The 12,588-nt window shown below is 32.6% G+C and overlaps 4 protein-coding genes and 2 non-coding genes across 9 annotated transcripts; 5 read left to right on the top strand and 1 right to left on the bottom strand.

The window, feature by feature from the left end:
• Window positions 1-218: 218 nt before the first annotated feature.
• Window positions 219-3,249, top strand: Asciz (ASCIZ zinc finger protein). 2 transcript variants are annotated; one of them, XM_072886582.1, is made up of 4 exons: window positions 219-339; window positions 777-1,101; window positions 1,200-1,411; window positions 1,500-3,249. In XM_072886582.1, exons 2-4 carry the CDS (start codon window positions 817-819, stop codon window positions 2,644-2,646), a joined length of 1,644 nt encoding a protein of 547 aa, XP_072742683.1. In that variant the 5' UTR covers window positions 219-339; window positions 777-816; the 3' UTR covers window positions 2,647-3,249. The 2 variants fall into 2 exon arrangements, with proteins under 2 accessions (XP_072742683.1, XP_072742682.1); XM_072886581.1 differs by having other exon boundaries at window positions 226-339; window positions 730-1,101.
• An 836-nt stretch (window positions 3,250-4,085) lies between these two features.
• Window positions 4,086-7,385, bottom strand: L(3)04053 (lethal (3) 04053). Of its 3 annotated transcripts, none has more exons than XM_072886583.1 (8): window positions 7,103-7,385; window positions 6,009-6,545; window positions 5,386-5,612; window positions 5,229-5,302; window positions 5,032-5,143; window positions 4,847-4,909; window positions 4,609-4,772; window positions 4,086-4,410 (listed from the first exon to the last, which is right to left on the bottom strand). In XM_072886583.1, the coding sequence occupies exons 1-8, from the start codon at window positions 7,383-7,385 to the stop codon at window positions 4,278-4,280; spliced, it is 1,593 nt and encodes a 530-aa protein (XP_072742684.1). In that variant the 3' UTR covers window positions 4,086-4,277. The 3 variants fall into 3 exon arrangements, 2 of the variants coding, with proteins under 2 accessions (XP_072742684.1, XP_072742685.1); XM_072886584.1 differs by having other exon boundaries at window positions 5,386-5,585; XR_012046193.1 differs by having other exon boundaries at window positions 4,273-4,410; window positions 4,609-4,768.
• A 509-nt stretch (window positions 7,386-7,894) lies between these two features.
• Window positions 7,895-9,211, top strand: LOC140662891 (uncharacterized). Its single transcript, XM_072886588.1, has 4 exons — window positions 7,895-8,070; window positions 8,228-8,386; window positions 8,480-8,669; window positions 8,737-9,211. Exons 1-4 carry the CDS (start codon window positions 8,068-8,070, stop codon window positions 9,117-9,119), a joined length of 735 nt encoding a protein of 244 aa, XP_072742689.1. The 5' UTR covers window positions 7,895-8,067; the 3' UTR covers window positions 9,120-9,211.
• A 618-nt stretch (window positions 9,212-9,829) lies between these two features.
• Window positions 9,830-9,903, top strand: Trnai-aau (transfer RNA isoleucine (anticodon AAU)). Its single transcript has one exon. It is a non-coding gene; the product is annotated as a tRNA-Ile (tRNA).
• A 382-nt stretch (window positions 9,904-10,285) lies between these two features.
• On the top strand, window positions 10,286-10,359 carry Trnai-aau (transfer RNA isoleucine (anticodon AAU)). Its single transcript has one exon. It is a non-coding gene; the product is annotated as a tRNA-Ile (tRNA).
• A 260-nt stretch (window positions 10,360-10,619) lies between these two features.
• LOC140662917 (uncharacterized) lies at window positions 10,620-12,478 on the top strand. Its single transcript, XM_072886630.1, has 4 exons — window positions 10,620-10,687; window positions 10,770-10,911; window positions 11,101-11,483; window positions 11,950-12,478. Exons 1-4 carry the CDS (start codon window positions 10,637-10,639, stop codon window positions 12,076-12,078), a joined length of 705 nt encoding a protein of 234 aa, XP_072742731.1. The 5' UTR covers window positions 10,620-10,636; the 3' UTR covers window positions 12,079-12,478.
• Window positions 12,479-12,588: the final 110 nt, after the last annotated feature.

Genomic DNA, 12,588 nt, shown 5'->3' with positions numbered 1-12,588 from the left:
GTCGTTTTTCCGTTCGCGAACGAGAACGGACCTAACCGGCGTGATTATGTCGTATGTGTTATACACGCTCGCGCGAATCCGGCCACGGTCCACTTTCGTCCGCTCTTGTCAACTCTCGTCGACTGAATCAACACTTGCCGGTTTTCCGCGTACGAGAAGAGGTCGATCGACCCCGACCTGTCCCGACAACCCCGACCGGACTCCGGACGGACGAGACCCGCGGGACTCGGGACCGAACCAAGCCGAATCAAGCCGAGAGTCGAACGTCGAACGCATCTCGTTCGTTCTTGACAAGTAGCGCCACGCTGACAGCTGACAGCTGACAGATGACGAAGTAGGGTTAGTATTGTCGGTATTGTCGGTATCAGTGTAACCCACTGAGCTCTAAATAAACATTTTATCTTTCTGTGAATGAGCCAGATTATATTATACATTTTACATTTTATTAAATATTTAATACTTTGTCTATACATTAATTTTGCGTTCAAAATGTCGATTTTATATTTTTTTCTTTGTTTGAATTTATCTTTAGGGAGAGCATGTTATATTTTTATTATTTCATAAAACTCTAACTTGAAAAACAAAGAGAATGATAATGAAGCGCATATTCCTTTTATCTCTGAATCAAAATTTATGGTCTCGATAAATAATGATTTTTTTTTTAAATGTGAAAGATGTTTCTAACCTCTCTTCGCATCATGCAATTTTTTTTCGTATATATTTATGCAGCGCGTGTAATAATATAAATACATAAATCATCGACGACAAACGTACAGTTGTCCGTGTGTCAACAAATTGCATCTAAGATAATTCCCGATGCCGAGGAAATTGTCGGCAGACAGCGGTGCATCGCTGTGCGAGAAAACGATCTGTCCGTCGCCGGAGGAACTGAGTGTGATAACCAATAATGTCAGATGCGAACAATGCAACCTCGTCTTCACGAATCTGTCGCGTTATCGATTGCACGATCTTAAGGTACATCAGCATAAAAAATTAGATAAAATCGCCAAGGAGAACGTGCGCTACCACTGCCCGGTGCAGTCTTGTGTCTACGCACTCAATTCTCAAAGATACTTCAGCAGAATGAAGTACTTGAAGCAAGTGCGTACCCTGCATGTCTTAATAATTGCTCAATTTTAATAAAAAATAATTGATTAAATTTATAAAAAAAAAAAACTAATATCTAATAACTTTTTCAGCATTATTTAAAAGTTCACGCAGAAAAGAATTATACGTGCGATCGCTGTGGGAAAAGTTTCTCCACCGAGTCCACCAAGGAGGGACACACGAGGGTCTGTGGAATAGAGTTTAAGTGTTCCTGTTCAAAGATCTATACTACGTATGAAGCACTGCTTACACATGCAAAGCGAGCCTCACATACCATAACAGAGAAATACAAAAATTCTCTAAAGTACGTTTACTCATTATGTGTTTGCCGCTTGATTACTATGGTACTAATTGATAGCAAGTTTATTGATATATTTCTAATGTTTTTGCAGATGTAGCAACTCTAAGGCCATACAAATTGTCTTACCAAATAGAATTGTAAGCAAACCTGTTGCAATATTACCCAGTCCAGATAAATCTGAGAAAGATAGGAATATTAATACAACAGGAAAAAGCACATCAGACATTGGTGTACAGACAGATGATTACAAAAGAAGCAGAAAAATATCGAGTCCATCAAAACCAAATAATAATAACTCGCATTGTAATGCAAAACGTCGGATATCCAAACAGACACAGACCAATAGCTTGACTAAGGAAAAGAATTTTGGAAAGTCAAGAGAAACGCAAACGACGCAGGCGTCGGAAGCGAATAGAGGGTCGTCGAAGATATGTAATCTTGGGAAGAAATATCGTCGCGCATTGTCAAAACAATCGGAAAACGTGTTGCTGAAGGAGGATCTTAATCTTGGTGACAATTTTGCGTCGGCAAATTTATTTAGTCCGTTGCCGCTTTGCCACGACGTGGGTTTGCAAGATTTTTGGGAAAAGAGTACGTCTGGCACACAAACGATACCAGAAAAAGATATGTTTGAGGCATTTAATGATAACGTAACTCAGACGGAATTCGAGACACTCTACGAGCACAGTCATAATCCTTTAATACAATGTGTACCAAAGAATACTGTGGCTTTAATGACGTTACCTTACGTCGAGGACGCGTCGACAGTTGTCGAAGAGTATCCTTTTGCTTCGACCGACGGTATATCTCGAACGGATCCCATGCTAACTGCAAAAACGTTTGACGATAGATTTAGTAGTATCGAAACGCAAACCGAACAAGCCTTTTCTCCTTCTTACTTTTATTCTGAATCTTTATCGAGATCGTTTACCTTGAGTTCGAATATCGAAACTCAAACTACGGATAATCTGGACAATATGGAGCAACTGTTGTACAGTAATACATATACTCAGACTTGCAATGAAATGCTCTCCTCTGACCTGGGATTGTCCAATATACAAACTCAGACTGCTTGGTCGCATGACGACACCACAGTTTCTACCGAGACCCAAACAAAATCTTTGATCGAGACCGGTTGTAACATTTCTATAGGAGCCTGCAGATCATGGTTAAACACGCAAATAAGTCACACTGAGACGCAGACTGATTTACTGAATATTTTCGAAGAATTTCAATAAAAGTTAATTATAGTATTATTTACTTTTTATCTTATTTTAGCATTTAATTTGGTTTTTATACAATTTTTATCTATTTCTTTACTCTGACATACATCATAATACAAAAGTTGTCTTTAAATAATTTTAGCAATTTATTAATTTATTGTGTGTTTGATCTTCATTCTGTCTATCTCGCACACTCTTCATTATTCCGCTACATATGTTAAAAAATATCCATTTTAAATTCTTATTAATAAGATTTAATATCGAGAAAGAAACTTTCTAGGTTTTTCAGGATTTGTAACACGATCGAACAATCATGTTTATATTTCTTAACTTTTTTATTTGAAGCTTATTTTTACTTAAAATGCCAAATAAAAAAGTTAACAAAGCAAGTATCAAGTGTTTCTTATCCGCAATTGTACATATATGTGTGTATTATTATTCAACTTTTTTTTTAATACCAAAGTATATATACGTATTTCGCACACATTCGAACGTACTTTGCGTGTGTATCTGCAGTATCAATTAAAAAATAAATATTGTACCGGCAATATGTACATGTTATATCGCGTAACCTGTAACTTATCAATAAATTTATGGTCTGGAATCAGACTAACTGTACATCTGTTTCGTATTTCTATTTAAAGCCTGATGTATATACATATACAATAAGGGGGTCACTTGTCAAAAATATATTTTGGCTTTTACATCGTGCGCTGTATTGCATAATGCATGCGAGAGATCACTTTTAGCATTCTATCAGCTTCTGCTTTGATAATATCACGTGAGATTTAGAGTATCAAATCCACTTTTTTTTATATTTACGTACAATATATAACTAAAAAAATATATATTTCTTTAATCACGAGAAAAGTCGCCGATAACACTGTCATCTGCATTTTTGCATCGTCATGGTGTGTCGAGTGAAAGTAGAGATTTTTGCGCAAACTATCACGAACAAAAATACAAAAAAAAAAAAAACGAATATTTCATAAATATGATAATATGTATATTATAATAATACATACATTCGGATCAAAAGTGATCTTGCATTAGAATATTTATATGGACGACCGCAACAAAGATGGCAAATTATGCGACGAACGCACAAATAACAAATAATCGAATAATGAGCAGGGTTGGACAAGTAAAATATTCAATGTAAATTACATAGTTTTAGATATGTAACATGTTAAATATTTTACGTCTTCAGGCCTAGTTTACTAAAACTATGCCGATTTTTACACATTGCTTGTCGCTGTATTAGCTGTAAATAATGCAAAATAAATTACAATTGAATCTATTGACACAATTTAAAATATATTGATTTTAGATGAATTTAGATAGCTTTAGACATACTATTACATTTTTTTTATATATTTAACGTAATATACATATTACGTGTAACATAAAGAAAAACCCTTTTCGTCAAACATCCCAACTCTGCGCATTACTCATTAATAATGAGTTTCGTTGCGTTTCGTTGCGTTCGCAACGTTTGCTGCACAATGTATTATGTTAAACCTGTTAGTATAAGGATTAACTATCATCAGTAGACGCACAGCAAAATTATTACAATTGATGGAGTATATGAAAAAGTGATAAAATGGGATATATATATCTATAAAGAGAGAGAGAGAGAGAGAAAGTTATACTGCGGGACCGACGGCATTGTCCTCGTCGGAATCAGGTAAAAAGTCTTTGGTCCAGTCTTCTATCCTATCCATATTTTCGAGGGTCGATGCAAGAACTCTCAGGTTATCCACACCAGACATTAATTGTCTGCAAAAAAAACAAAAATATATATATATATATATATATATATATATATATATATATATATACAAAATTCACTTGAATTTCTTATAGAACAGTTGCAAATTTCATATACATCTTTATCAAAATTACAGTTATAATTTTTCTTGAATTATATAGATATCTAAAATGAGAACAATTTTACTAAATTAAGTAATTCTTTACCTAAGAGATACTTCAGCCGATGATGCAGCCGCCAAGAGATCACGGGCGAGTCTTCTCACAGTGCGATTCGTGTTAGCGGCATCAGTGTTCGACTCGCCTTGTCTAGCAGCTGAGGTACCAGCTCGAAGTTGATCATTTTCCAATCGTAGTAGAGACATTTCTGTCTAAATTAGACAATTCATACAATAAATTAATTTCACATTTTATCGCACTATGTATTAAATATTTAAATACTAACCGTCAAAGCTTTAATCTTTTTTTTCAGCGACGTGACAGTGCTTTCAGCATTAACCGCTCGCTTCTGATATAATATAAATAATGTTAGAAATATAAATATATTATTTTCTTATATATATATATAAAATACAGGAATTGTAATTTATACACAATTCAAAATATATAGACTTGTGCCTCTGTACTTACTGTACTTCGTTTTAAGTTATCCTCGACTTGTTCCATCGCCTTTTCCAAGTGCGCTGTTTCCTCGTGTTCAACTTCTCTCTTAGAGAGTAGTTCTGCCTCCAATAAACGAATTCTATAATTGATATACAATAATTCATAATTAATAATGGTACATAATAATCAATATATTCAAAACTATTTCAACAAACTGCAATCACCTTTCAGTCTTTTCACTTATTTGCCTTCGAGCTGTCTCTAATTGCTGAAGTAACCTTTCATTTTCGAGTAGAAGCTGCAGCATATATACATAATTTTATATATTTTTTATATATAACTTTATATCTCTATTAGATCTGTGCGTTATTACAATCTTACCCTTCTATCTGTAGATTCTGTCACGCCGATAGGTTCTGGGTCTGTAGACCTATTATATATTGGTCCGTCGCTTAAAAAGTCTGGCAAAGATTTATGGACAGTTGCTTCACTTCCTGGTAGAGTACCGTCTCGATCTCGCGTGGTCGCATTTACATTGGAATTAGATTCGGCGAAGGGTAACGGTAAATCAAATGGAAATCCTGCGCAGAAAATAGCTGTTACTTTCTCTAGAAATAATTCAAAATACAAAGTGTATTAGGACAATAATCAAATTAAGGCGGTTTGTAACAACAATTTACAAATTGGCTAATGAGGGGCCAAGCTCAGTTATTAGTGAACACACAAAGTTATTTATTTTTATTATTAAATACTTGATAATCTAAGTATCCAAAAACGAATGTTTTGGTCAATTTTTTAACCAGTTTCAGCGCAATTACATATAACTAAAAATAAAAATAAAAATGCCACATATTTAACACAGTACCATTAAAATTACATTAAATTAAAATTAAATTAATTTTTAATTAAATATACATATATATTATAATAATGTAAATATAAATAATGTAAATTGTTGTTACAAAATGTATTGCATCTATATATTGTGTACAGAACGCAGATACCTCTGTGCTCAGGGCGAGGAAGATAAGGCGTGCCTTCGTTGGATCTGTCCCCAAACATGGGCAAGTCCAAGTCATTCGAGTGCATCGCCGTCGACGCAGAATGATCTCTGTGGGTTGAGTTTTTGTGCAGCGTATCGGTGAGATCAAACGATCGCAGATCGTCGTTGAAGATTTCAGAATCATTCTTCTTGCTTTCATTTCGCAATCGGGACTGCCTCTGTTCCACGCTGTTCAATGCAAAGTCTGGTAGATTATCCACGTCGGGCAACACCGGTTGATCGGCTTCGTGATTTAGATAACACTGTTCGATGACCAGATGATCCTGCACGAAATCTGGCAGCTCCGTCGGGTTTCGGCCTGAATAAACGCCGCCACCGACGTTATCTTTTTCGAAAACGCTGCCGGGACTCGACGTGGGGGACGAGTAGATCTTGGGTCGAGCTCCAGTATTATGATAGTTGGTCTGCTGCGTGCCGTTTTTCAGGAAGGCCTTGAAACTGAAGGGATTGCTGTCGCGACGCGACGACGTATCCTGACCTAAGCAAACAATCGTTTTCAAATCAGTTATAAAACAATTCACAACTAAATTGTACGACACGATAATAATATATAATAGGATTATTTACCCATAAACTATAATAATTTACATCTATGCAGAAACAATGTAAACCATGTTTAATATGTCATTTATTATATATTATATAATTATTATTATATTAACAATAAATAATCTATGAAATATAGCTTATCGAAGATGTTTCTTTTATGTTTTACATGATTGATGTAAATATAAGGATACAATTTTAATATCTTATGATGCCATAAAAAATCAACAAAAGATTCAATCAAAATTTATTCTGTTAAAAAATGAAAATATATTATATATTATAATATTATATTCATATTATATTAAATATTATTTAATATAATTTTTTCAGCATTTTGAAATTTAATTTACAATAGTTTACATAGTTCAAGTACTTACATGAAAAAGCAAAGTCTACATAAACGTGATGTCGAGACAATATGTAAATAATTAAAGTAATTTTAAAATCTACGGTGCACAAGCCTGATAATATACGGTGAATCCTAACCTGTAGCCTGCTCGACGGGTTGACTCCTGGAGTTGGAGCTGTTGGACGTCGGTGACAGACGGTGGTTGGCGGACGGGTTGCGACAGCGAACGGTCATTCTTTCTTCATCGGACGACGAGGACGTCAAGCGAGCAGTGTTGCTTTTGCATCGCGTTGCCTCGCAATCGTCGGCGGTGATCGGGATGCCCGTTGTTAAATCATCCTCGTCGGACGACGAGGAGCCCAAGTGACGCATTAACAATGATCTAACGTACGAATCGTCGGTTATTTTACGATTTGCCATAACAGTTCGTCGAACCGAACCATTCACTGCTCCCTAAACTTCACCTCGCCGAGAGGAGAGGTCTTCGCCTTCGCTCGTCACGTCTGTCACCCAGCTGAACACTGCTGATCGTGTCGGCTGTCGGGTTAGGTTGGCTCGATGCTCGATACTCTTTATTTATCGGTCAATAGGTATCGCTATTTTAATTTGTACTTTCTGAGCTTGAAGTGAAATTAGTGTATATTTAGAGCGACTTTGGAGAGAAAAGGATGGAAGATGCGATAAATAATCGAATGAACGAGTCTTTTTTTGTCGCCCCGTTAGTTTGACATATACATACATATATATATGCGTATGTATTGCATGCGCAGAAAGATTTTTCGCGGCCGTTATATACGACTTAATTTGGTTGTCAGTGTTTTACTGCGCGTGTGTGATGTATTTCTCTCGCAAGAACACATGATTGACATTTCGTTGACGTTTGACGTTTAAAATTAAAGAGGAGATTATTATCGACTGATTCTTCTACGCAAGTCCCTTCGAGTTTGACATCTACCGGTCATATCGCTTGTACTTGGATTGTTATTGTATTAATTCTTGTCACCACAATAATTGTTGGCTGTTTGAATGAGAACCAACTTACTCTCATCTCTGATGCTATTATAACGCGAAAAAGAAGTTAATTGTTTATCACAGTGGAAAAATGGTTAATATGAATCTTTTCTTCTATTAAAGATATAATTGTAGTGTGAATAATAATTTATAATTTATAAGGAGAAGTGATATAGTAAAAATAACGTACCAGAACAATTTAAAGAGAAGATAGATTATGGATTAATTATATATATTTGTTTTGTTTATAGAGTAATACTTATTGCGTCTGTTGTAAACAATTGTCCAATGACACTCGTAGAGATATATTTGATGAAAAACTGTTGATCAAGTCACAGGAATATAATACAAATGAATTGAAAAATTGTATGATATTGAAAGATGCTATTGAATTAATTACCGGTTATATGGTAAGTATTATGTGATAATAATTTACATGCAATATATAATGTATATATATGTACATAAAAATTTTATTTATTATGTTTTTCTTCTATTTTTAGATAATGAAAATAGACGACGCAGCTTTGTGCGAAATATGTTTTCAAAAGGTAGAATCTTATGTAAAATTTCGATCTCAACTTGTCGCAATATTTGGAAGAACCAATAATACTCAAGTTTCAGACATTAATTTGCCAAGTTCCAAAAATGTAAAAATTACAGAAACTTCAAAAACACAAATCTCAGACACAGGTTTGTTTGTAATAAATAAAGTATTATATGGATATATGCAGACATATTGATAATGATTAAATTTTAGATTCAAAAGTGCTCAAAGAGATAACAAATGCATCCGAGAATAATCTCACAAAATGCAGTGATTTATCAAATAGCGAATCTGAAATTAATGATTCCTTATGTTACTCTAATGTATTGCCGAACTTTCAATCTTTTGCCGATAACATTTCTGATTCCACCGATGAGTTTGATGATAATTCAAATGTTGATATATTTTATCCAAAGATCCAGAAAAGTGATATAGAATCAGATGTAAATGTGTGTTCTGACGAAGATAACAATGGAATATTAGAATTAGCTATTCAGTATAAACATAATGATTCTATCAATACCAGTTTAACTGAATCCGAAGAAGATTACGATTATGGACCAAATGTCAAAAAATTCAAAATTTTAAGTTTTTAACCAAATTTTATTTCGATTTTTATTAATTGTATAATAATTGATATAAAATAATTTAGTATAATAATTTATATATGCGCATGAGCAGTATACATATATATATATATATATATATATATATATATATATATATAATATATTTAATAATATAGAAATATGTGTATATATATATATATATATATTTTTTTTTTTGCATTCAAATTGTATTTATTTTTTTAACATGTATGGGATGTTTCGTCACTCTCTTTACTAAAAGAAATTGATAACAAATATATACTAAAATAAGTAATTTAAACTATTGTGATAATTCACGAAAGTTATTCGTATTAAAGAAGTGAAAAGATATGTATAAATTTTTTTATAGTAATGTCGATATTTCAATAAAAATAAAATTCAATAATAAAAATTGTAACGTTATTAAGATTAATTATGTATAAGAGATCTGTATTTTATTAGATTGGAGCTTTTCAAGTAATAAGATTTTGCATTTATGAATTATTTTAGATTTAGTGCAAAATTTGATAAGGCTGAAAACAGATTACACGCGAGTTTCGTTATTTTTAGAAAAGCGAAATCGGGGAATAAAATTTAAATATGCCAAGCAATTGCTTTAATATTGAGCATTCTTTCTAAGCATTAAATATTTTTTTTATCTTATTACATTTTATAAAAAATGTACAGTAAAATCCAAATGTTGAGCAGCCCAAGCATCTGGCCCATTAGCTCAGTAGGTTAGAGCGTCGTGCTAATAACGCGAAGGTCGCGGGTTCGATCCCCTCATGGGCCAAATTTTTTTTTGTCCTACATTATAACAGATTTTTATATAGACAGTCACTTATAAATGAGAGCAATTATTTTCAATTGAGTAAAATATATGGATTGAATTTTAATATTGTATACACTCTTATTATATTTCAATTTACTGATAGTTATTAAAATATAAAGTATTAACATATGATAATAATTGTTATACTTAATTGAAAATGACTGCCCTTGCTTAACTTTGTAGTATTGAATTAACGATCTATTATATAGAAGTCTGTGATTACAATATAATTACAATATTTATATTTGTTAAATTTAAATAAAAAATTATCTCATAAGAAAGTGTAGTCAATTAAAAAAAAATTTTAAGAATATAACCGAAATGTTGATCAACTCTGACAACTGGCCCATTAGCTCAGTTGGTTAGAGCGTCGTGCTAATAACGCGAAGGTCGTGGGTTCGATCCCCCCATGGGCCAAGTTTTTTGTTTTTTATATATAAATATAGAAAAAATATATAAAAGATAATACCATACATATTTATAATTGAAAAATTTTTATTTTATAGAAATAACATTATTAAAACCTTTTGTGAAATAAAATTTTTTGTTTGATTATGTATATTTTTGAAAATCTGCAATATCAATGCGAATTGGTGACACACATTTGTTTTATTATTTTATTTGTTAAATTGTTAAAAGTATGATATACATTTTGAACATGTATTAATTGAACGTTGGGAACTCGTCTCCAGCAATGGCATTTTTTCGGACCAAGTTCCAAATTTTCGGTCTACTCATATTAGACGTAAGAATTGATCTCGACTAATTTTCTCTACAGATATACATAGACAACATTTCATCAATCATAAAATTTATTCTTACATTAGAAGAATAAATATAACCTCTTTTTGCGGCAACAAGCGTGGCATTGCGCCAGGTTCGTTCTGTGCTCGAAAAAAAATGTTAATGAGGATCGTTATGATGATAAAAAACCGCAGTCAGTCATATCAAAGGGTGGCGAACATTATGGTAAAAAATTTAATAAAAAATTTATCGAATAGTAATAAAGTAAATTTTATGGGATTTATAAAATATTATGATATAGTTAAAAAGAGAAAAAAATAAAGAAAAAGCATTTTAGAAATTCAATTCTATTATATATTTCTATTAGTGGAATTAAAAAATTCATTTTAATTTTTATACACAATTTCTTGGCAGGAAAGAGAAAGAAAATGCGCTTTCTAAATAATTTCCGAAGGACATTATCGATGAAAACAGAGGAGCCGTCAGGGATTATTAATTACAAGACGCAAAAACTTCCGGAACGGAAGTTGACGTTTTGGGAGTACCTGTTTGGTCCCAAAAAATCTTTGTCGAATCCTTATCAAGCGGCCCATCAAAGACAAGAGCATCAGAAGGAGAATCCGCGATTATGCGATTCGCATTATCAGGCGACGAATGGGAACGTGGTGATCTACTACACCGATTCGATTAGATCTTCGAAAAATCCGAGGAATTTGGAGTCGCAGTTGTCACCGATGCATAAAGTGCCTAAAGCCGTATTGTTAAACAGAATGATAGTGGATGGTTTTGACGATGAGGTACTAAAGAAATTTTTACTAAAGAAATCTCGCACACTCACAGATGCACGAGGGTATTTTTTACAGATTTTGAAAATCTTTTTCACTAGGCTTTTAAAGTCATTTCCAAAAGTTTACTAATATTCTGTTATGTTATTCCAAACGCGAACGCTATATTTCTTGCGCGAACATACCGTAGAACTCTTTATATTAAATAAATATTGTTACGACGTAACTGTCATTTTTAATTTTTTATCATTTTTATATGAAATTATTAGCCCCGCGTATTGTTTTTATAAGTACTTTAATTGTGAAGAAGGATTTATCAATCCTTTGTGTAGCGAAAAAAGAGATTTTCAAAATCTGTAATTCATGTTTTGGATCACTTTAATATATTTTCTAAATGCGACTTATTCTGGATGCGAAGACATTGTATTTTTTAAAAATTCTTTATTGATTTTATTGATTTGAATTTTAATAATTACAGCAGAAGAATAATAACTGCGAAGGTAAAATGATAACATTTACAATGACTAGAAGACCGTACGAAGAGATGAGACCACCTTCGAATTTTCAAAGTCATCAAAATTCAAAGGTCAAATTGAAAGATAATTGAAAGATAATAACGAATCGGTACGTTATTAAATATCGACACAGATAAGTGCGGTTGAAGTTCGTGATTCTATTTTACAAAAATGTCACCGCGTCAAAAGTGATTAGACAAGAAAAATCGCGAAGATACACTCGAGGATTGAACAATATTTAGAAATTTTAGTGAACGAAAAACTGTTCCCTATTAAATTTAAACACGTGTCATGAATAAATCTGAATTTTGAAAATTCCAACAAATAAACAAACAAACAATGGTTAAATTATACAACGATTAAACAGAGATAAACAACGGCATATAAATTAACACACTTTCGAAAATTCTTCTTTGCTTTTCGCGACATATATTATTAATTTAAATTATTTTCCAATCTTTTTTTTTTTTTTTTGAAACCAGAGAAATTTAAAACAACCTGACGTTCTTAAAATGACATTATATTTTTGAGAAATTCTAAGACAATTTATATATATATATATATATATATGTGTGTGGTAAATATGCAGTATAACGTTCTCC

This window comes from Anoplolepis gracilipes, chromosome 2, assembly GCF_047496725.1.
Source record: "Anoplolepis gracilipes chromosome 2, ASM4749672v1, whole genome shotgun sequence".
NCBI classification, from domain to species: Eukaryota; Metazoa; Arthropoda; class Insecta; order Hymenoptera; family Formicidae; genus Anoplolepis; species Anoplolepis gracilipes.
This window is presented reverse-complemented; position numbering and strand designations above follow the sequence as displayed.